The following is a 21,427-nucleotide window of genomic DNA, read 5'->3' on the forward strand; positions in this document are numbered from 1 at the left end:
AGATTAAGTAAAGTATTGTGGATAGAACGTTACAAATTGGGTTGAGATGATTTATAATGGAAACGATACACTTAACGAAATATTGTTGTGGCCAAACAAGTCGTATGTACTGGTGATGGAGTCGTTAAAAGTTGTTGGTACTATGGTTGTACCTGATGTTGCATCAGATAAGTATATCTCATCCCTTGGTTTATTTAGGTATCATATATGGAGCCCTAGCATAACTTTATACCGACAGTTTATGTAGCAGAGGTTGCTCTATACAAACAACTTGTTCCAAAAGTCCTGATGTTATAAGTGATAATAGTAGTTATGTTTGACCTGTCTTAAAATATGTCTTGTATCAAAGGGCCTAGCGTTATTACATATGACGTTGTAATGATGATGTTGTAATTGTGTTTATAAGTTGTTTTAATTGATTGAATAAAAGAGCAACGGTAGAGTTTCTTGCCAGTGGTCTTCTCTGCCGAAGACAGCATTCCGAACTGGTAGTAGAGTCATTTGAAGGTAACAAGTAATATGAATTGTAGAGAAGCTTAATATACAGTATTAAAGTCAGTCCAGTTGTTTTATTTCACTCCTTGGGAAGTCAGGTTTATAGAGTACAGACCCACAACACTGCTCTAAAGCAGGTTGGTGGGCTTTAATGATGTCTTTTATAAAATGAATACTTTAATATGAGAAACTAGGTATTTAGCTTCAATAATACTGTTAATTAATGAAAGATCTAAGTGCCATCCTGAACATTGTGGGTATTGCAGTGAATATCTGAATACCTGGGCCTTCCATTCTCTATTTTTTTAGCATCAGAAGTGGGATCCTATTCATGTCCAGTTTATGCCTTTCTCTAATGCAGATTTACTTTTTTTAGAACCATCCCGTCAAATGTGGACATAATAAAGAATTTGATGTTTTTGATGATGCCTCAACTTTTTGCTGCTATGTGCTAAAACAGAAACACTGGAGACAAAGCACCATGCTTGTTGAACTTCTATTTAAGGATATGTGGTCCTGGGAACCAATTAATAACCATCCCGGCAAATGTGGACATAGTACATGGTTTGATGTTTTTGATGATGTCTCAACTAATCGCTGGTATGTGCTAAAACAGAAACACTCTGGAGACAGAGCACCAGACTTGGTAAAATTCCATTAAAGGATATGTGGTCCGGGGAACCAATTGATGTGATATTTTTATTTATTTTTTCTTTTTGTGGTTTCTACTTTTGAAAGATAGTACTTATTACCTGAAACTGATATGGCCTAGTGGCTCTTTGTTTATTTTGCTGAAATGATTAAGTCCAAAATAGAATTGATTTAAGTTTGTTTGTGAAAACCAACTAGTCAAGTTGGCCAAACAGTTTGATAAATTTGAATTATCAACTTTTATTTAATTAGTCAGGTTAGCCAAATGGAATTTGTGCTAACTTTTATTTTATTAGTCTGTCCAGGGTAAAATAAATTAACTGGTCAGGTTAGCCGAACGGAATGTGTAATAGATTTTTCTTTTAATTCTTATTTATTACATACAAGATTTCAAGTTTATATTGAGCAACTAGTCAGGTTAGCTGAGCTGTTAACTTTCATTTAGGAACTTTTCTATGTACTTCGAGATCGAAGTACTTGTCAGGAAAGCCGAGATAGGAGAGATTATGTAAATTATTCAGAACATATCAAAGAATACACATAAAACAAAACAAAACAAAACAAAAAAAATATTTTGTTGGTAGAATAGAATAGAATATGATTATGTATCAGAACAATACATATAGGGAAAATTACTAGTGAATAGCTAAATGAAATAGTTTATATGTTGGGTTGTGTGAAGAAAAGAATTAGGAGTCAGCTTAAATGTTGTGGGTTAGGTTCGGTTAGAGATCTTTCAGTATGATGTTGAGAGAAGTTCTTAAAAATGATATAAATAAAATACAATTATAAACAAAATAATGTTGCTGCTGCAAAGGAAAATATATTAGTTGCATTATAAATAATTAGATTATATTCTGTTAAACAGGTGGTTTAATTGATGTTTAGATTGAAATAATTTTTGAGTAATAGAAATAACAATTAAACATAAAACTTGGCTTTTAGATGATATGATAAAAAAAAAAAGAGGTGAACCCTCCATAATAGAAATAATTCCATCTTAGCGTTTTTATATCAATTTATTTATATTTATCTTATATATTACTTGACTTGGACAGTGAAAAGAATATGAATATCACCAGTGGGTGATGATTATGTTGATATCATCAGTAGGAGTTGGTGTTTTGGTATTGGCTAAGTAAGTCATGCGTCAGGTTCTTGCCCACAGCTGATTAAGCTTCAGTGTGTGTGAGTAAGGAGCTGTTGAGACTTGTATTGCACATTGTTCGAATTGCCTTGGCATATTTAGACTGTACCTATTGCATCTGTGACTAAATGAGACTAACAATGCAAATAACAGAATTGAGGAGAAATACAATTATGTGTATATTTTGATAAAGTTGGACTGGAGGCAAATGGATAAATTGTTTGAGATTTATATTGAGATGGAAATATTTGGATTGTGATTGTACATGTTAAAATGTACAAGATAATGAAAATGAGTATTTTTGATTTACATTGTTGAAAATTAATCATTTTTTTTTTACTTTGATAGAAGTATTACATTGTTATAATTTGTTAAATGGTGTGGAATTTTGATGAAAATTTTTTTTGGTCTCTTTCACTTTAATTATAAAATGTTATGATTATGCCTATCTTTTGATAAAATATTGTTTACAGTTTATTGATAAAAGTGTATACAGAATGTAACTGATTTGATGATTTTTTATGCTTATATACCATGAACTAATTTTATAGAGGTGTACATAAGATGATGTACTTATAAGGATGTTCTTTGAACCTAAAGACTTATGATACAATACATATACCTAAAAAGAATAACCCTATGTACTTCGAGAACGAAGTACTTGTCAGAATGGCCGTGTTAGGAAATAGGGAATTACAGCACTTTATCTATGATAAACCCGATGATTATATTAAATATATCAACAAATAATAGTTTGTATACTCATTGATAATGTATTGAAAATAGAATAATGGACTTTAGTAAACTGTCAAATAAAAGTATAGGATCTATGGCGGGAGACGCGAGTTTGACAATATAGATTGGCGGCAAAGAAAAGTGAGGACGGATTTAAATTAATGAATTGAAAAAAGGAGATTAAGTAAAGTATTGTGGATAGAACGTTACAAATTGGGTTGAGATGATTTATAATGGAAACGATACACTTAACGAAATATTGTTGTGGCCAAACAAGTCGTATGTACTGGTGATGGAGTCGTTAAAAGTTGTTGGTACTATGGTTGTACCTGATGTTGCATCAGATAAGTATATCTCATCCCTTGGTTTATTTAGGTATCATATATGGAGCCCTAGCATAACTTTATACCGACAGTTTATGTAGCAGAGGTTGCTCTATACAAACAACTTGTTCCAAAAGTCCTGATGTTATAAGTGATAATAGTAGTTATGTTTGACCTGTCTTAAAATATGTCTTGTATCAAAGGGCCTAGCGTTATTACATATGACGTTGTAATGATGATGTTGTAATTGTGTTTATAAGTTGTTTTAATTGATTGAATAAAAGAGCAACGGTAGAGTTTCTTGCCAGTGGTCTTCTCTGCCGAAGACAGCATTCCGAACTGGTAGTAGAGTCATTTGAAGGTAACAAGTAATATGAATTGTAGAGAAGCTTAATATACAGTATTAAAGTCAGTCCAGTTGTTTTATTTCACTCCTTGGGAAGTCAGGTTTATAGAGTACAGACCCACAACACTGCTCTAAAGCAGGTTGGTGGGCTTTAATGATGTCTTTTATAAAATGAATACTTTAATATGAGAAACTAGGTATTTAGCTTCAATAATACTGTTAATTAATGAAAGATCTAAGTGCCATCCTGAACATTGTGGGTATTGCAGTGAATATCTGAATACCTGGGCCTTCCATTCTCTATTTTTTTAGCAAGTGCATGTCAGCACATGGCGTTGTATTTCACATAAAACAGCTTGATATTCACTATTACGAAGTTTTTACTATTACAGTGATCATCGTTTCATTCATTAGCGATTTTGTTATCTTGTTGTTAACAAAACGAAATACAAATATGTATATTAATTCATGATATCCGCCGCAGCGATGCGTAGTTGAATTAATAAGACATTTTAAAGAAAAAAATATTAAGTAAAGCTAAATACGTTAGCGAGATATCAGAGCGATCTTACAATCGTTCCATGGCCTATCCAAGCCAAAGATTAGTCTTATTATACAAAATAAATTGATGTGTGCACTTTAATCGGGTGCCATCTACTGTGAAAGGTTTTGTTACGTAAACAGTGTCTAAATTCAAAATTTTCTTCATTGAATTTGACTTAACTAGACATGTTTCATTTTCAGTGGGCCGTTTTATATCTGTTTTCCCTCAATCCTAGAAACGCAATTGTGAAGGTAGCCGTGCGATGCGATGAGCCGGCAACAATCGTATTGGTTTAGGATCTGTGGGCTCCTTCCTCCTATTATCCTTGTTTACGCCGATTTCGCTCCTCATTTGCGGTGTTTTGACCTGATTATTTGTGGAAAATTTATTCCTTGTATTGACTGTGTATTTCGTCTATTTCGAGAAAGTTTTATACTAAATATTTTTTTTTTTGTAATCTTTTTTTTTTTGTTTGACCGTAATTACTCTGAAGAAGATCAAATATTTTGTTATCTATAATTTTTTATCATTCCTTGAAATTGAAATACCAATATATTTCAACAGTAGGTCAATAAGGGCGAGCACATAACGAAAAAAGTAGGCAATAATTATTAGGTTCTTTTTTTCAGTAGGCTTGGCTTTTCAGTTGCTATTACTACCCCTAAATTACAACGGCGGCCAACTGGCGCAGTGGGCATCAACCCTGCTTTCTGAGTCCAAGGCCGTGCGTTCGATTCGCACAACTGGAAAATGTTTGTGTGATGAATATGAATGTTTTTCAGTGTCTGGGTTTTTATCTGCATATTATAAGTATTTATGTATATTATACATAAAAATATTTATCAGTCATCTTAGTACCCATAACACAAGCTACGCTTACTTTGGAGCTATATTTATTTATTTATTATTTATTTGATAGGAAAATCTAAGAATCTGCATCCTTATATAGGTAATATCCTATGCACAATTATATAGAAATGCCCTTGCGTCTTACGTTTTATCTGTCTTCTTTTATATCATAAGTACTTTTAATTAAGAGTGAATAGGCAAGCAAGTGCAATTAAAAGTACGAATTAGGAAACTCTTTTTTTTTTTTTAAATGAACCGAAAATGGTTGATTTAACGACGATGATGTATATAGCTTATATATCTAAATCTAAAGGTAGCTTCTTAGTGTACAGAGGCATCAGCTAGTAGCTGTAATGAGCGATTTAGTTATGTTATAGGTTAATTAATATCTCGTTAAAGGGGTTAATACGAATCGATCAATAATGGGAGCATTCCAACAGTTTGTTCAGTGTTCACGCCGCGGGCCGGAGTTTGGTGTTAGCAAACAACCACGCTACGCATCGCCAGTTATTAGCATCGTTCCGTCTGCATCCCAAATTAGTTCATCATCAGAATCATTCTCAACCCATTCCGGTGAGCCGGTCACCTTTTGCCACGTAGTGATACCCTTATGTAATTGATATCTCATTGACAAGTGTAGAGTTTAGCTTCCTTGTTTTGAATACGCACCCGGATTTTGGGATGCCTATTCTAACTTCCGTTCTCCAACACTCACTAATATGAGAACCTTTTAATCCAGAGTAAATACGCATATTCTTAGCAAGTGCTCCACCTGACCGTTTTTTATCAGTTTTTTGTCAGGTGGAGCCCGCTTATGTGTGTGTTTTATGTTTACAAAGGTGTATTAGCCTGAACAACAAACAATATTAGTTTACATTAGCAATAAGAACTTACACACACCACAATCAAAATCAATAGGTTATTTATGAGAGCATCATAAAATTCAAAATTCATTTATTTTTAGTAGGCCTAATATAAGCACTTTTGAAACGTCAGATATGTCTACGGTTCGGAAGGCAGATTCTACTGAGAAAAAGCCGGCAAGAAACTGAGCAGTTGCTCTTTTCCAACATCGTTTTACAATTTAACAATCCTTGTTCTATCTTGTGTGAGATGAAGGCGGAGCGGCTTGTTTCCAGGCAACCTTGTCATTAAGAAGTTTATCAATAGTATAGTAACCTCGATTTATTAAATGCGTTTTTATACATTCTTTAAACTTATGTAATGGTAAATCTAATATCACTTTCGATGCTATGTAGCGATAAGGCCACCAAATTGTTTATATGTATTTATATCTTTGTAACTACTTTTTTTTCTTTGGTGTACAATAAAAGTGTATTCATTCATACTTTCGGTATCATGTTATAAAAGCGTATACTCAGCCCCACAAAGGTTTTCTGTCTTTCCGATATTATGCTGAAATCACTAGTAAGTCTATTGTTTATATCCACTTTTTTTATATAGATTAATGTTTAAAAATTGAATTGTTATAAATATGTTGCGAAGCTTCTGTAAGTATGCCTATTTCTTTAAATTTTTCACGGAGAGATTCGCGTGATCGAAGTTTGTATATTGATCGAACAGCTCTTTTTTGTAATATAAATATAGTATCTATGTCAGCAGAAAGTTATTTAATGAGAATTCAGCTTAATTTGCTTTACTCAAGCAGGAGCATCTGTGTGGTGTATTTTATTATTTCTTCAATCCTTATTATTATTAATATAAATATCCTTAAATTATATTATTTTATAGCATATCCATAGTTTATAAGCGTCGCTTTGTCAGTGTCTACCGTCCAAACGTCACGTCTGGCTTCACGGAAGATCAGAGCTGTGTCTTTAACAGGCAATGCAAACATGCTGAGTGAAGACCATTTTGGCATCACCGTTCCTATAGTTGTAGTTGTATTTTAATTTTAGTGTGTATATATCCAAATATAAGTTTTTTCTTTCTTTCTTATACTCCACACCAAACAAATCTTCGGCAATGTACCCTCTCGCACGTTTCGCTCCGAAACCGGAGCATCCTCAGAAGATGTTGAAGACTTTACGATGAATAATTGTTAAGACTTAACAATTATTCATTAGTCCGTGCGTAGTATTAACATATCAGTATCGGTCTAATACAACTGCCATACAGCAGTCAGTACTTAATTGAAGAGTAATTAAATATATAAATATATATATTTACGAAACACATATAAATCTACACAAAAAAAGATAATTTGAAATAAGGAAACCACGGATAAACATACCATACCACGTAAACCATAAGGAGGATATCTAACAAAATTTTTAAACTACCTACCGTACAAAAATATAAAAAAAGTATGAAGAATGGCTTCTCTGTTTGCTTTCCTAAAGCAACGGTACTTACACCCTCAGGCTAAAAGTCCGCGCTGAGAAAAAAGTCCTTGCACCGGACAGAAACTGTAAGTAGGAGCTAAAGTAAGTTTTTCTTTACTACTTCAGTTTATCAAGAGTCAGCTGCACTTCCGCCATACGCCTTCTGCCAGACGCTTCTTGTAAGTTTCCAAGATGTATCGCATACTGTCCTCCTTCGATGTATCCGGATATATTCAGTAGTGTGATAGCTTAGTGTTTAGGACTTCTGTTTCACTTTCGGAGAGCCGTGTTCGAATCCCAGAACGCACTTCTAACTTATCACTCTTAATTATCGCACATTACTTTTTTGCAATTAAAATATGACTTGCTTCAACGATGAAGGAAAACATCGTGAGGTAACCAGCATACCTGAGAGTTCTTTATAACGTTCTCAAAGGCATGTGCAATCCGCACTGGGCCAACGTGGTAGACTTTGTTCTTACTTGGGTTCTTAATGGGTTGATATGACGATGATGAATATATTGTACACAAACTCAGATTTAAATGTTGCTTTTAATACGTTGTTACTCGCACCCTGCGCTGTCAAAATATTCCTAAGGGATTACAAGTTATATCACCGCAAAACCAAGGCAAGCTCGTGCGCTGCCTATATTTATCAATTGGCTTAAACGCGCACCAAAATGTAAATAAAGTCCCCCAAAATCCCAGCCGGCTATTCCTGCGTATAGCCAAATATAATCCCGCGTGTTAACGAGAAGCTAGCGGCTTAGCCGACTGTTGCGGCCAGTGAGTGTTACACGAGGTCGTGTCAAAGTGCCCTGACCGTTTAGCCGGGTCGATATTCTATTACGTTACGGACTTCAGTTTAATTGATTCATTCAGTTTTATTTGCGGTGCATTCGCGGGATTGATTAATGATTTCACTCAACGTGATTTGCTTGTTCTAATACTGATTGGTTTTGTTAATTTTGTAATACTAACAGTTTGGAAAGAATTTGCTTTCTGTACAATTTATTTTAGTTTTATTTAGTCGAAGATCTAGGCACCGGTACTTTGATAGCTTATATTTGCAAACCTAACGCTCTTGGAGATTTTAACTGTTAAATATCAAATTATAAATGTTTTGCCAGCTGAAAATAAATAAATATATTTAATACAACATTAAATTTCTCAAGGATCCTATCATCAAACCCTGGCCTGATGTTAGGGCTACACGAGATGTATACCCATTTAAACAAAAAAATAATTTTCCAAATGGGTCTACGTGTCTGAGTAAGCGTACATACAAAAAGTTAAAATTTGAATTCAAATTCCATCGAATTGAGAACCTCCTCCTTTTTTTAAGTCGTTAAAAAACCTTTCAACTCAGTCCAGTCAAATTAGCGATCAACCTCGGAATGAGAGGTAATATGCAATTCGTATATAGTATAGGTGCCTACATTTTGCCGACTAACTTGTAACTGTGTGTCCATATGTGTACTCGACAAGGGTGCAACACTTCACATTTCTTTAAATATATAAGAAGCAAGTTGTTCGGTGTCTATTAAGATTTTAGCGTATAAGTCGCAGTTAGTGAACGAAGTTTAAACTGGGCGAAGTTAAGCGGGCAAGTTAATTTTAAACTCCTGCTTATACCGCCGTGGTGCTAAGCTGCAGTTAAAGAAATGGGTACTGAATTGAACATGAACATCGAAACTTTTGCTACCGAACAATTCGTTGTAGAATGATTCACTGGAATGAATATGATTGTGGAAAACAATTCATTTGAACTACGCTCAGTAACGTTTATGGAAATAGTTTTCGAATTCGGTGTTCTTAGACGTAATAACAAATTGTTAACTGTAGTTAAATACGTAAATGTGCGATTGAACTGTTATGTTTTTTTTTTCCACTACAAGTTAGCTCTTGACTGCAATCTAACCTCGTGGTAAGTGATGAGGCTAGTCTAAGATGAAAATGTAAATGAAAATAAACTTTATTGTACACCTAAAAGTATGAAATTATAAACAAAGAAAAACACTTAATATAACACACAGGTACAATGATGATGGTAGCGGGCTTACCTGTTACGGAGTATGGTAGTCATATCCCTAATCGGTTTCTACGCAACATCGCACCGGAACACTAAATCGCTTAACGGCACGTCTTTGTCTGTAGGGTGGTAATTAGCCACGGCCAAAGCCTCCCACCAGACCAGACCAGAGAGGTGATGGCTTATAACTGCCATCCCTAACAGGTTAGCCGGCTATCGTTATTTCATCAGAAAAAATGTAGTTAAGGTGTAACTTTTAGTGGAGTAAAACAAATACAGTATGGGCTAAGTCCTATCTTTTGCTAGTGGATATGTCAGATCTTTTCCAAACTACTGCGCCTCCAATTACATCAACGGCCGGCCATTTGACGGCCGATTGGCGTGAAGTTCGAAAGCCGTTGGTTCGATTCCCACAACTGGAAAATGTTTGTGTGATGTACATGAATGTTTTTCAGTATCTGGGTTTTTGTATCTATATTATAGGTATTTATGAGAAATATTCATCAGTTATCTTAGTACCCATAACACAAGCTAAGCTTACTTTGGGGCTAGATGGCGATGTGTGTGTTGTCGTAGTATATTTATTTATTATTATTTATCACCCATTTCATCATATTGCATCTCTGCGCACATTTAACTTATTAAATGCAAAAACAACTGCCACAAAGTTTCACATGTACGTTTAATCGAAATACACACCAATGCGCCGAATATAATTAAAAGTGTTAATCAAAATGGTTTCGTTCCGCTGTCCGCCATGATCAAATAAACTGCAAGTGTGAGGAATGGGGAATGTGAGTATAAACACTGGTGTTATGTGTATTTTATCTTGAATCGGGGAAATGACTACCTACTGTTTACCTACTTCAAAAACCTCCCTGAGCTCCCTGACTCGGTGGTGAGTCGGTAGGAGGCTTCGGCCGGGGCTTATTACCACCCTACCGACAAAGATGTGCCTCATGGCGATCTAGCGTTCCAATACTAATGTATTATTATCAGCCTTTTACAGGACACGGGTCTCCTCTCAGGATAGACCCCGTAGCCGAAGATCCCTACGCTGGCCAAGTACAGTTTTTTTTTAAAATTTAATTAGCACAAAAACAGATCATGATATAACATTAACACAAGAATAACAACGAATGAAATAAAACTAGCCACTCTCCACCACACGCGTGTATAAATGCAGCCAATTATAGATGTGTCGAACTAGGATATTTTACTAAAAAAAATTATATTACTTATTTATTTATTTAACTCTTTATTTGTATACCACTATAAAGTTAGGAAAAAAAAAACCCGGAAGTAGAATACAAAAGGCGGCCTTATCGCTTATTAGCGATCTCTGCCAGGCAACCTTTGGATTAGGACAAGATGAGCGAGAGCGGACAGGTGGTGTAAAATTATTATAAACCTACATTCAAATAGCTAAATACAAATACATAAACAAATATAAAATAATAAACTAATATATGCTCAATCATACATAAATACTTATGAACATATAGATAATAAAAATAAACACAATCAAGGTACTAAATGTCGTCATTATTGTGCAAGATAATATGCTTTCACCGCGTTTTTAAATGTTTCAAGCTATTTTGCCTCACGTATATTTAGTGGGAGCGCATTCCACAATTCAATAGCTATATAATAGAGTTTATAGAACTTTGTCTTGTGACCTTTTCACAGAGTATAACAAGATATCGTTAGCGAGACAAAAAGTGCAGCCATAAATAATAGAGGTTATGTAACAAGAATTCATCAAAAGATTTATATATTTTTTATTCTTTGTTTTATATTACGGGCATCTGCGATTAACGCAGTCTCATGAAATTATTAAAACTCATTGAAATCTATACCTGGTAATAAATTATATTGAAGTGTAGCGAGGTATGTCAGTGATTAAGATTGTATGATTAATTATTTACTTTACGATACCATAGCCTTTTTGTTAGTGTTATCGTTAAGAAAAAATGTATCAAAGTACCTATCGATTTTCGTGATTCAATAAAGATCATTATAGTTTAAAACTATGTATTATGAACACTTTAATAAAGTCAAAGTCAAAGTTAAAAAATATCTTTATTCAAGTAGGCCCATACCTACATTATATGAGAAGTCAAGGTAGTGAGATGCTGGCGATAACCATATTCGTAAACTGAAAACTAAAGCTACGAGGGTTTCCAACGCGTCTTGGTCTAAGAAGAAGCCCACAACAAACTTAATTGGGTGTTTTATTTTATTTCACCATCTCAAACAACACACACAACATGTAAAGTGTCAGCATACGACATGATCCTAAATCAGGAGGCAATCCTACAAAATAAGTTTTTCCTCATAGTATGAAGGTGTTTTAGTATTATTAGTTATTATTACTATTATTCCAGATTACTTTGAGAACATTACGGAGTATTTTTTCAGGTTTCCTGACGATGTTTTCCTTCGCCGTTAAAGTCTAATAATAATTCTTAAACAACCTAAAGTATTACTAAATAATTGTCTCTACAAGTTACTAAACTGGAAGTCTTAATATCTAAACTAGAATGTGGTTATCGCCATCATCTCACTACCGTATAATTCTTATGTACACATCAAAAGTACCACCTATGGGCCTACTTGAATAAAGATATTTTTGACTTTGACTTTGACTTTAAACGCTCATAATAATTAAACAACTGGTAGCTGGAAGAGATCTCTTATAGAGACAAGTTTTTCGTTGTACACTTCATGTATCATATGTTCTCAATCACAAAATTTGGTAAATAAATAAATAAATAACTCACTAAAAATTATAATGAGGTTAAAACTAGTCACCAACAGATCTTGTCTACCTTCAGAATGGAAACTTATTTATCATAATACCGGTTACTATGTTATCAAATTATAACAATAAAACAAATTTCAAAATGCTACGGAAAGGAAGCTCCATGGTACACCCACTATGCGTTGCGTCGTTTCGCAAACAGACAGCCCAACTCGTCGACAAACATTAAATATTTCACAAAAAAAAAAGTTTATGGCCTTCTATTTGTATTTAAGTGGTAGTTGAGATTTCTGTGACAAAGCTCGCCTGGGGAAGTACTAGCACTGTGCTGCTATGCCGCCAAGCAGCGTTTTTGCAATGCTGTGTTTCGGCCTGAAGGACGTGGTTGCCGGTTAATACACATCAGGGCGGCAGGTTGCAGGACGTGTTCCTTGCATACTCTCCATCAATATTTTTTTTTTATTTTACTACAAATTAGCCCTTGACTGCAATCTCACCTGGTGGTAAGTGATGATGCAGTCTAAGATGGTAGAGGGCTAACCTGTAAGGGAGTATTGTAGGCATTCTAACATACCCTAATCGGTTTCTACGCGACAACGCACCGGAACACTAAGTCGCTCATCGGCACGTCTTTGTCGGTAGGGTGGTAACTAGCCACGGCCAAAGCCACCCACCAGACCAGACCAGAGTAAATTCAGAAGTTATAATTTCCCAAATTGCCCCATCGTTACTTACTTGATCCGTCAATTATTATTATTTAAAACAACAAACGTAAGCGGTGGTATAACAGCATAAGAGAGCGTCATGCCGTTTGCCGTGACGGCGTATAAGTCAATTTTACTGCTAGGACTCGCCGTTAGATTTTTTGGCTTAAAAACAAACAGACAGTTGCATTAATTATTATGAAGTTTGGGATGGTACAGCAGTTAATCCAGTGCGCGTTGATTCAATGTTTGTTTACAATCCGTGCAATGCAATAAAGAGTTTTGATTGAGCTTGCGTATAATCTCATTAGTACGATTGATATGAGAGGGGTTTATTTGTATTTTTTTAATTCGTATGGAATTTTTATTCAAGTTTTTGGTATCATTAAATAACCCACCAATCCGCGGTATCATTGGAACAGCGTGGCGAATCTATGCTCCTAACCGTGTTTTCTATGAGATACGAGGTCTTTTCCAAGAAGTTGGACGTTAAGAACCTGATGATGATATAATTAAATATATAAAATTAAAGCAAGTGCGAATGAGGGCTGTTTAATTTTTTTTGTAAACAAAATCAATACTTTAATTAATAGTAACGTATGGACTTTTTTCCGCAATAGTAAAAACGACGATTAATAACACAAAAATTTAGTTGAAATTGATTTGAAACTGGAAAGAGGACTCTTTTGCACATCACAAATGTGAAACTCCCAACGTGCCATGTAGGTGATAGCCTACAGTTAAGGTTTTATAACTCGTACTTTTTTTTTATAAATAGGAGGGAAAATCCTCATGGACATCCCTATGGATAGTGTCTGACTTCTACCGACTAAAAACCCCTCCTGCCTTCTACACGTTAGTGTACCTGCCTTTTGGCCTACCACTGACGTCGTTTTCCATTTACCTTCCATCTCTTTTGTCACTTTCCTGTATTTTTATTACTTCTTCAAGGTTTTTTTTTATAGATTCCCATTGCTCTGATGCATCTAGCATTATGGAGTTTAGTTTTGTGTCTTTATTTCACTACCTATTTCCATTTTATTTATAGAAAATATTTACTTCTTAAATTGTATATCACCTGCCCGCTTGGTGTATACCCTGTATGTACTGAATACGAGGAATATGCTATGCACGTATAACATACAGGAAAAGAAACAGTAAGGAGTATACAGTACACAATGTAGACATGCAAAGGCGACATTATTGCTGCAAGCAATCTCTTGCAGGTAACCTTTGTAGATAAGATACAGCAAGAGAACGGGATAGTGCTAAGAGTGTTGATAGATATACATAAATAGCAAAATGTAAAGATACATATACATATAATGAAACATGATAGTGTTGCCTATAATATAATTATTGAATAACTTCGACATCGCTTGCGGACGAGGCCTTTGTAAGTGAGGTCATGAATTATTCATGACGTAATGCGGTGTGATGTCCGCTGTCCGGACGGTTTGTCCGTCTGTCCCGAACAATTATCTCATGAAACCTTAACCGGATAATAATACAAACAATCGTTTTAGTAGACTTTCAATATGATAATTAGGTATTAAATTTACCCGACTGATAGATAAAAGTTGAAAACTTCTGTATGTATGTATATATATATATATATATGTTTTTTTAACTATTATTAAACATTTAAATCCTTTTAATCCCGCTACCAAATTAGAATTTTAGTAGAGAATTAAATGGAAAACTGTAGGAGTAATTTTTCAAAACCTTTCGACCCTTTGTCTCTGCTAAGTTCATTAACAGACAACATTCGGAACCGAAATCACTTTTCTTCCGCCATTCAAAAGATTAAATTCCCTTAGTTAAGGGACAGCCACAGTTGACGAGTGAATATTTTTGTTTGAATTAATTTTGTATGTATAAAATATATCTATTAGATCTGGAGATCTGGGCACGGGTCTCCTACCACAATAAGAAGGGTTTGGGCCGTAGTCTATCACGCTGGCCTAGTAAGGATTGGTGGACTGCAAAAGGCTTTGAGAAGATTATAGATAACTCTCAGGCATGCAGGTTTTTTCATGAGTCTTCCTCCACCGTTGAAGCAAGTGATATTTTAATTAGTTAAAACGCTCACAACTTACAATAAAGAAAGAAAGGTTAAGGATGCGTGCTGGAATTCATCTAGAGAGCGATGTTATTTTTAATCGTAACCAACAAGGTACATCCATAGCCTACTGGAGGCACACGGCCTCCTCTCATAGGAGAGAGGAGGCCTTGTACATCCACTGTGTGAGGGTGTTGAGCATTGACCCACCACACTGCTCGAGTGAGTGTTCGCGGGCTTTAACGATTATAACCGAATGTTTGTTTATACACAGAGCTTTACATAAACGATATATTTTTGAGTACGAACTCTTTTAATTATTATCTTAATTTTTTGACCTCTGGTGATTTAATATTCGATCAAAGCGGAGTTTCTATAATGTAAAAACATACATTTCCATTTTACCTACACACATTTTGAAGCGTTATTTGATGCTTATACTTAGTTGAAAACTAAGTCAAAGTCAAAAGTAAAAGTCAAAAATATCTTTATTCAAGTAGGCCCACAGGTGGCACTTTTGATGCTATTAAACCAATTGTAGAAAATAATTCCACATCAAAGTGGTTTCAGAAATCTAGGTGAAAATTTGACAAGTTGCTCTTTTCTTTTAAGGTGGTTAAACATTTGTACTACCTCTTTGTTCTTCTTATGTTATTAATACAGTTTTTACAAATCTCGTGGAAAACGTTTGTTTTCCTGGAATAAAAAGTACAATGTTACTCTCCTTCCTTTCAGCTCTGTGCAAATTTGTGTTGTGAGTTGATTTGAAACTTTTTGAACTTTTTCGTGGTAAATCAACATTTCCTAAGTAGTTAGTATAGTATAGTTCAACTCATAGCTTTAGTTTTAAGTAAACGAACGCAGTTATCACCATCACTAACATTAGTGTAACATGTTAAATGTATGAATAATTGAATAAAACATTTTTGAATTTGAATTTGGGTAAATACCACGATAATATTTTGGGATTTGGGATATTTCGACCTAGTTACATTGGATCTTGACCAAGACGGAACTGCCTAGGTACGTGATGTCAAGTTGGATGACACGGACAGAATCTGACTATCCGCTTTCGTGTTTTTCACGAACTGTTCGACCTAGGTACTACACAGACAACCTCACTCGAGTTAATTTGTTGCTTAATTAAGGTGTTAAAGAAGGACAAACAAACAAACACACTTTCGCTTTTGTAAAATCGATAAAAAAGCTTAAGTGTGAATTATTGCTCTTACCAGGTTGCTCTTCTAACAATTTAAAATGACAATGTGAGATGGTTATAACAAAAAAAAACACCCCGCTAAGTTTGTTGTGCGCTTCTTCTTAGACCAGGACGCGTTTGGAACCCTCGTAGCTGTAATTTTAAGTTTAAAAATATGGTTATCGTTATCATCTCAACACCGTGTAATTCTCGTGTAATGTACACATCAAAAGTGCCACCTATGGGCCTACTTGAATAATAATATTTTTGACTTTTACTTTGACTTTAATATTAAATAGTATAGATGTATACGGCTCTTAACAAATAGTCCAATCCACGGCCCAAATATTACGACAGAAGGACAGAAGCCTATCCCGAATCCGAAGCGGTTAATTAGGATACCCTTCACTTAGAAGGGGCATAAAGGCTGATCTAAACGAATATACAGGCTGCTCGCGTTTCTAATTGCAGTTAAAAAGGCCATTTCTATTTCATTAAGCTATACGAAATACCAATTTCGAGGATATTATGACTTTTGGCGTGATAAACTTTAGTAAATGTGTTCCGATACCATTAATAGAAGTTAATAAGAGGTTTTAACGGCAAAGTGCATACTCTGTAATGTTATAATTATTTTGAGTATTTCAATTTTTGAATTAAAACTTTGGTACTATATAGTGAAATTGAATTATTTTTAAAGGATACGAAATAAATGCTTTGTTTAAAAAAAGATAGCTACTGTGCTTCGCGTAAGAAATAAATGCACGGTTTCTAGTTTATATAAATAATAGTTTAAGTAAGCGTAGCTTGTGTTGTGGGTTCTACGATGACTGATGAATATTTTTTATGAATAGCACTGCACCAATGGACCGGTAGTTGGTTTTCAATGGTTTTTATTCCAATATGCTATGGATTAAAGTGTTAAAAATAATATTATTTACTAAGCATTCTATTTCCAGTACAATAGACTCACACGCATAGTCAGTGTTATGCCAATTAGAAATTTTGTTAGTTTCTGTGGTTGGAGCAGTGATAGTTCAGTTGTAAACACTTCAGCCTCCCTTTTGAAAACGTTGTAATTGGTTGATATTTATTATTAGCTGTGCTCTGCGGTTTCACCCGCATGAACTACGGCAAGAAGCGTACTGCTACAAAGTCTTCAGCCTTACCCTATAATCCCAATGTATTTTTACAGCTAACAGCAGGACAGGTACTTTTAACATATTTCAACAAACGACTGAGCTGATCAAAAAAAAATCAAAATAAATAAATAAATGAATATATTAAGACAATACACACATCGCCATCTAGCCCCAAAGTAAGCGTGGCTTGTGTTATGGGTACTGAGATAGCTGATGAATATTTTTATATGAATATAATACACATAAATACTTATAATATGCAGATAAACACCCAGACACTGAAAGCCATTCATGTTCATCAGACAAACATTTTCCAGTTGTGGGAATCGAACCCACGGCCTTGGACTCAGAAAGCAGGGTCGCTGCCCACTGCGCCACTCGGCTGTCAAATGTCAAATGTCAATCATCAATGTAGGAAATTCGACATACGACGACAGCTTTATTATAAGTATAAAGCTATATAGATGATGACGTGTTAAAAAGCTATTATAGAAAATATTCTTAAAGCATTATTTTTACAAAATTCGATAATGTATTCTTCAACTAACCACACCTTAATTCAAGAATAAAGTACTAAAGCCTATTATTTTCGTTCCAGATGACCGGGACGGGCGAATTGGGTCCAAAGGACTCGCGTGACTCACTAATGGTTTAGCTCACGCGACGCACCATGGAGAGACGAGACGAGCTCCATCGCTGCAGCATAGCCAAGCAGACTATACTCACCACGCACCCAAGCGGTCTCCAAACCAGAGTATCAGTGGAACTTGCGAACTTTGACGCCCTATGCGTCCACTCTGAATGCAAAACCAAAAAACCAGCATGGGACAGTCCCTTTCTGAACAGAAGGGGCGTTTTAGGAGGAGTTTCAGCAAATGTTACTCCTATCCTCGGAAGGAGAAGTGATGTGGTGAACGAAGGAAGGCTGTCTCAGCAATGCACGCCGGTTATGAGGCGCAGGGAGGTGGAGAGTCCCGGGGGGTCTCCTCTGCCTATAAGGAGGGAGTTTGAGGAAGAGGAAGGTTGTGATGTGGATAATAGTGTCATCAGTGGGTGGTTGAAGTTCCGGGACAACAAAAGGGTAAGTGTTGTTTTAATGTGTGTTAATATTTTAACTGCATTGTTGGTTTATTGGTGAGCATGTTCGACTGCAGATCACGAGGTCATGGAGGTTGGAGTTTTCTACCAAGAACATTTTAGTACCAGCCTGGAGTTTGGAATTAGCGGTGCCTAATCAGCACGGGGATGAATCCAACCCCGTGCCTCGGAGAGCACGTTAAGCAGTCTGGTCCTGTCAGAACTGCCGTACCCATAGCACTATGAGAGTGAGGGTATAGCGAGCGCTCCTGTGTTTGCGCACACACTTTTACTGCTACTATTCAATCTCCCGCGTAGTTAAAGATGTCTTGGCCGAAATTGGTCAGGGAAACTATGTTTGTCTATGTGTGTGATATATTACATTTGGTTATAGATTATGTATATAATAGTACATATACAACAACAATTTTTTTTTAATTAAAATTTTTATTCATTAAAAAAATAACCTAAATAACAAAAATAATTAAATATTATTTGTATTTATGAATTCATTACGAAACAAGTAATTATTTATTTTATTGAGCTCTAAAACCACTTGACTAAAGTTAACGAAATTTCCTTTATCAGTTTTCGCGCTAAAATAGTTCAGGTCAATCCAGGAGCTTCTTTTAATGAAGTATTCAAAAAAAAATTCAAAAATTCAAAATTCAAAATTCATTTATTTCAAGTAGGCCTAATACAAGCACTTTTGAAACGTCAAGTCTGTCCGTGTGTAGTGACTCTACCACCGGTTCGGAAGGCAGATTCTACCGAGAAGAAGCCGGCAAGAAACTCAGCAGTTGCTCTTTTCCAACATCAAAAATTTACATTTTATATTTTAACATTCATTTTTCTATCTTGTGAGAGATGAAAGCGGAGCCGGGTGCTTCCAAGCAACCTTGTCATTAAGAAACTCATCAATTGTATAATAACCTCGCTGTAATAAATGTGTTTTAACACATTCTTTAAACTTATGGATTGGTAGGTCCAAAATTACCTTAGGAATCATATTATAAAAGCGTATACTCAATCCCACAAATGACTTCTGCACCTTTCGCAGACGATATGCAGATGTCACTAATTTATGACCATTTCTTGTAAGTCGACTGTTTATATCCACTTTTTGTTTATAAAGACTAATATGTTGTCTTACAAATACTATATTGTTATAAATGTATTGTGAGGCTACCGTAAGTATACCAATTTCTTTAAATTTTTCACGGAGCGATTCACGTGATTTAAGTTTATATATTGACCGTACAGCTCTTTTCTGCAATATGAATATAGTTTCAATATCAGCAGCTTTGCCCCATAATAAGATCCCGTAAGACATCACACTATGAAAGTACGCGAAGTAAACAAGTCTTGCTGTTTCTACGTCAGTAATCTGTCTAATTTTCCTGACGGCGTAGGCAGCCGAGCTTAGTTTACCTGCTAGTGTATCTATATGGGTACCCCACTGAAGCTTACAATCCAAGGTCATGCCCAGAAAAACTGTGGAATCTTCCATTTTTAGTGATTCTCCATTTATTATTATATTTTTATTAACTTTCTTTACATTTGGTAAAATAAATTCCACACACTTAGTTTTTTTTGCATTTAAAAGTAAATTATTGACAGTAAACCAGTGCGACACATGCGACATAGCACGGCTTACATCGTCAGAGTTGTCTCTACCTCTATCAGTTTTAAAAATTAGAGATGTATCATCAGCAAACAGTACAATGTCACAGGTTTCACTGACATGGTGTGGTAGATCATTTATATACACCAAAAATAGAAAGGGACCCAAGATTGAACCCTGTGGGACACCCATTGACGTAGCCGACCCCTGCGACTTAATGTCTTTTATGCAAACCCTTTGGGTTCTGTCACTGAGATAAGAGGCAACCAAATTTAGTGCAACGTTTTTGATACCATAATGGGCTAGTTTAAGAAGCAAGGTTTTATGATCGACACAATCGAATGCTTTGGATAGATCACAAAAAACACCAATGGCATTCTGCGAACGTTCCCAGGCATCGTACACATGTTTTAAAAGTTTAGCGCCTGCATCCGTGGTGCTACGACCTTTAGTAAAACCGTACTGCTCCGGATGTAGTAAGTTATTTACATTGAAGTGATTCAAAAGTTGATTTAATATAATTTTTTCAAAGACCTTACTAAGAGCTGGTAAGATTGAAATGGGTCTGTAATTGTTAATGTCGTTTTTATTGCCAGATTTAAATAGAGGTATAAGTTTACTATGTTTCATTAAATTTGGAAAAGTACCTCTATCAACACATTCATTAAAAAGTATGGCTAAGTAAGGGGCAATAACGTCTATAATGTTAGATATTACCATTACAGACATACCCCATAAATCACCGGTTTTTTTCTGTTTCAACAACTTAAAATTCTTTATTATATCATATGCAGATATATGTTTAAAATTAAATAAAACGTTGCACTCATTAACGTTGTTCCTCAATAAACTCTGAGCTGCAGTAGGTGAAGAATTAAGTGAATCAGTCAACAAAATAGGAACACTCTGAAAAAAGTTTTCAAAGGTACTTGCAACCTCACTGTCAGCGGTAACTTTATTATCATTAATAATTAATTCAAAGTTTACGTTGCGAGATTTAGCTTTCCCAGTTTAATTATTAACAATTTTCCAGGTTGTTTGTACTTTGTTATCCGATTTTATGATTTGATCCTTAAAGTATAGCGACTTAGCATGAAAGCAAACGTTCTTAAACGTTTTAGAGTACATTTTTACGTGTTGTAGGAAAGCTGGAGTATGGTTATATTGTTTTTCACTATAGAGCTCATACAAATTATCTCTACTTTTGTATATGCCAATAGTTGCCCAATCGCTAAACTTTTTTTTTTTTATTTTTTTATTGAAATCTATATGTTTGAAATTGAATATTTTGTTAAATTCATTTTCTATGATATTAAAGAGCGTACCATAAATGCTGTCAGGATGACCGTTCTTAAAGACAAGGGCAGGAATTTTGGATGATATTTCACC

The 21,427-nt window shown here is 35.0% G+C and overlaps 1 protein-coding gene across 1 annotated transcript; it reads left to right on the forward strand.

The window, feature by feature from the left end:
- The first annotated feature begins 18,007 nt into the window (after nt 1–18,007).
- Nucleotides 18,008–18,617, forward strand: LOC120631279. Its single transcript, XM_039900763.1, has 2 exons — nt 18,008–18,418; nt 18,492–18,617. Exons 1-2 carry the CDS (start codon nt 18,008–18,010, stop codon nt 18,615–18,617), a joined length of 537 nt encoding a protein of 178 aa, XP_039756697.1.
- Nucleotides 18,618–21,427: the final 2,810 nt, after the last annotated feature.

Source organism: Pararge aegeria, chromosome 17, assembly GCF_905163445.1.
Source record: "Pararge aegeria chromosome 17, ilParAegt1.1, whole genome shotgun sequence".
NCBI classification, from domain to species: Eukaryota; Metazoa; Arthropoda; class Insecta; order Lepidoptera; family Nymphalidae; genus Pararge; species Pararge aegeria.

Bases quoted from the DNA above. Each gene is read 5' to 3' on its own strand.
- LOC120631279 (XM_039900763.1), top strand. From the start codon at position 18,008: ATGGAGAGACGAGACGAGCTCCATCGCTGCAGCATAGCCAAGCAGACT. The intron at 18,419-18,491 runs GTAAGTGTTGTT...GTTCGACTGCAG, and splicing joins AGTTCCGGGACAACAAAAGG to ATCACGAGGTCATGGAGGTT.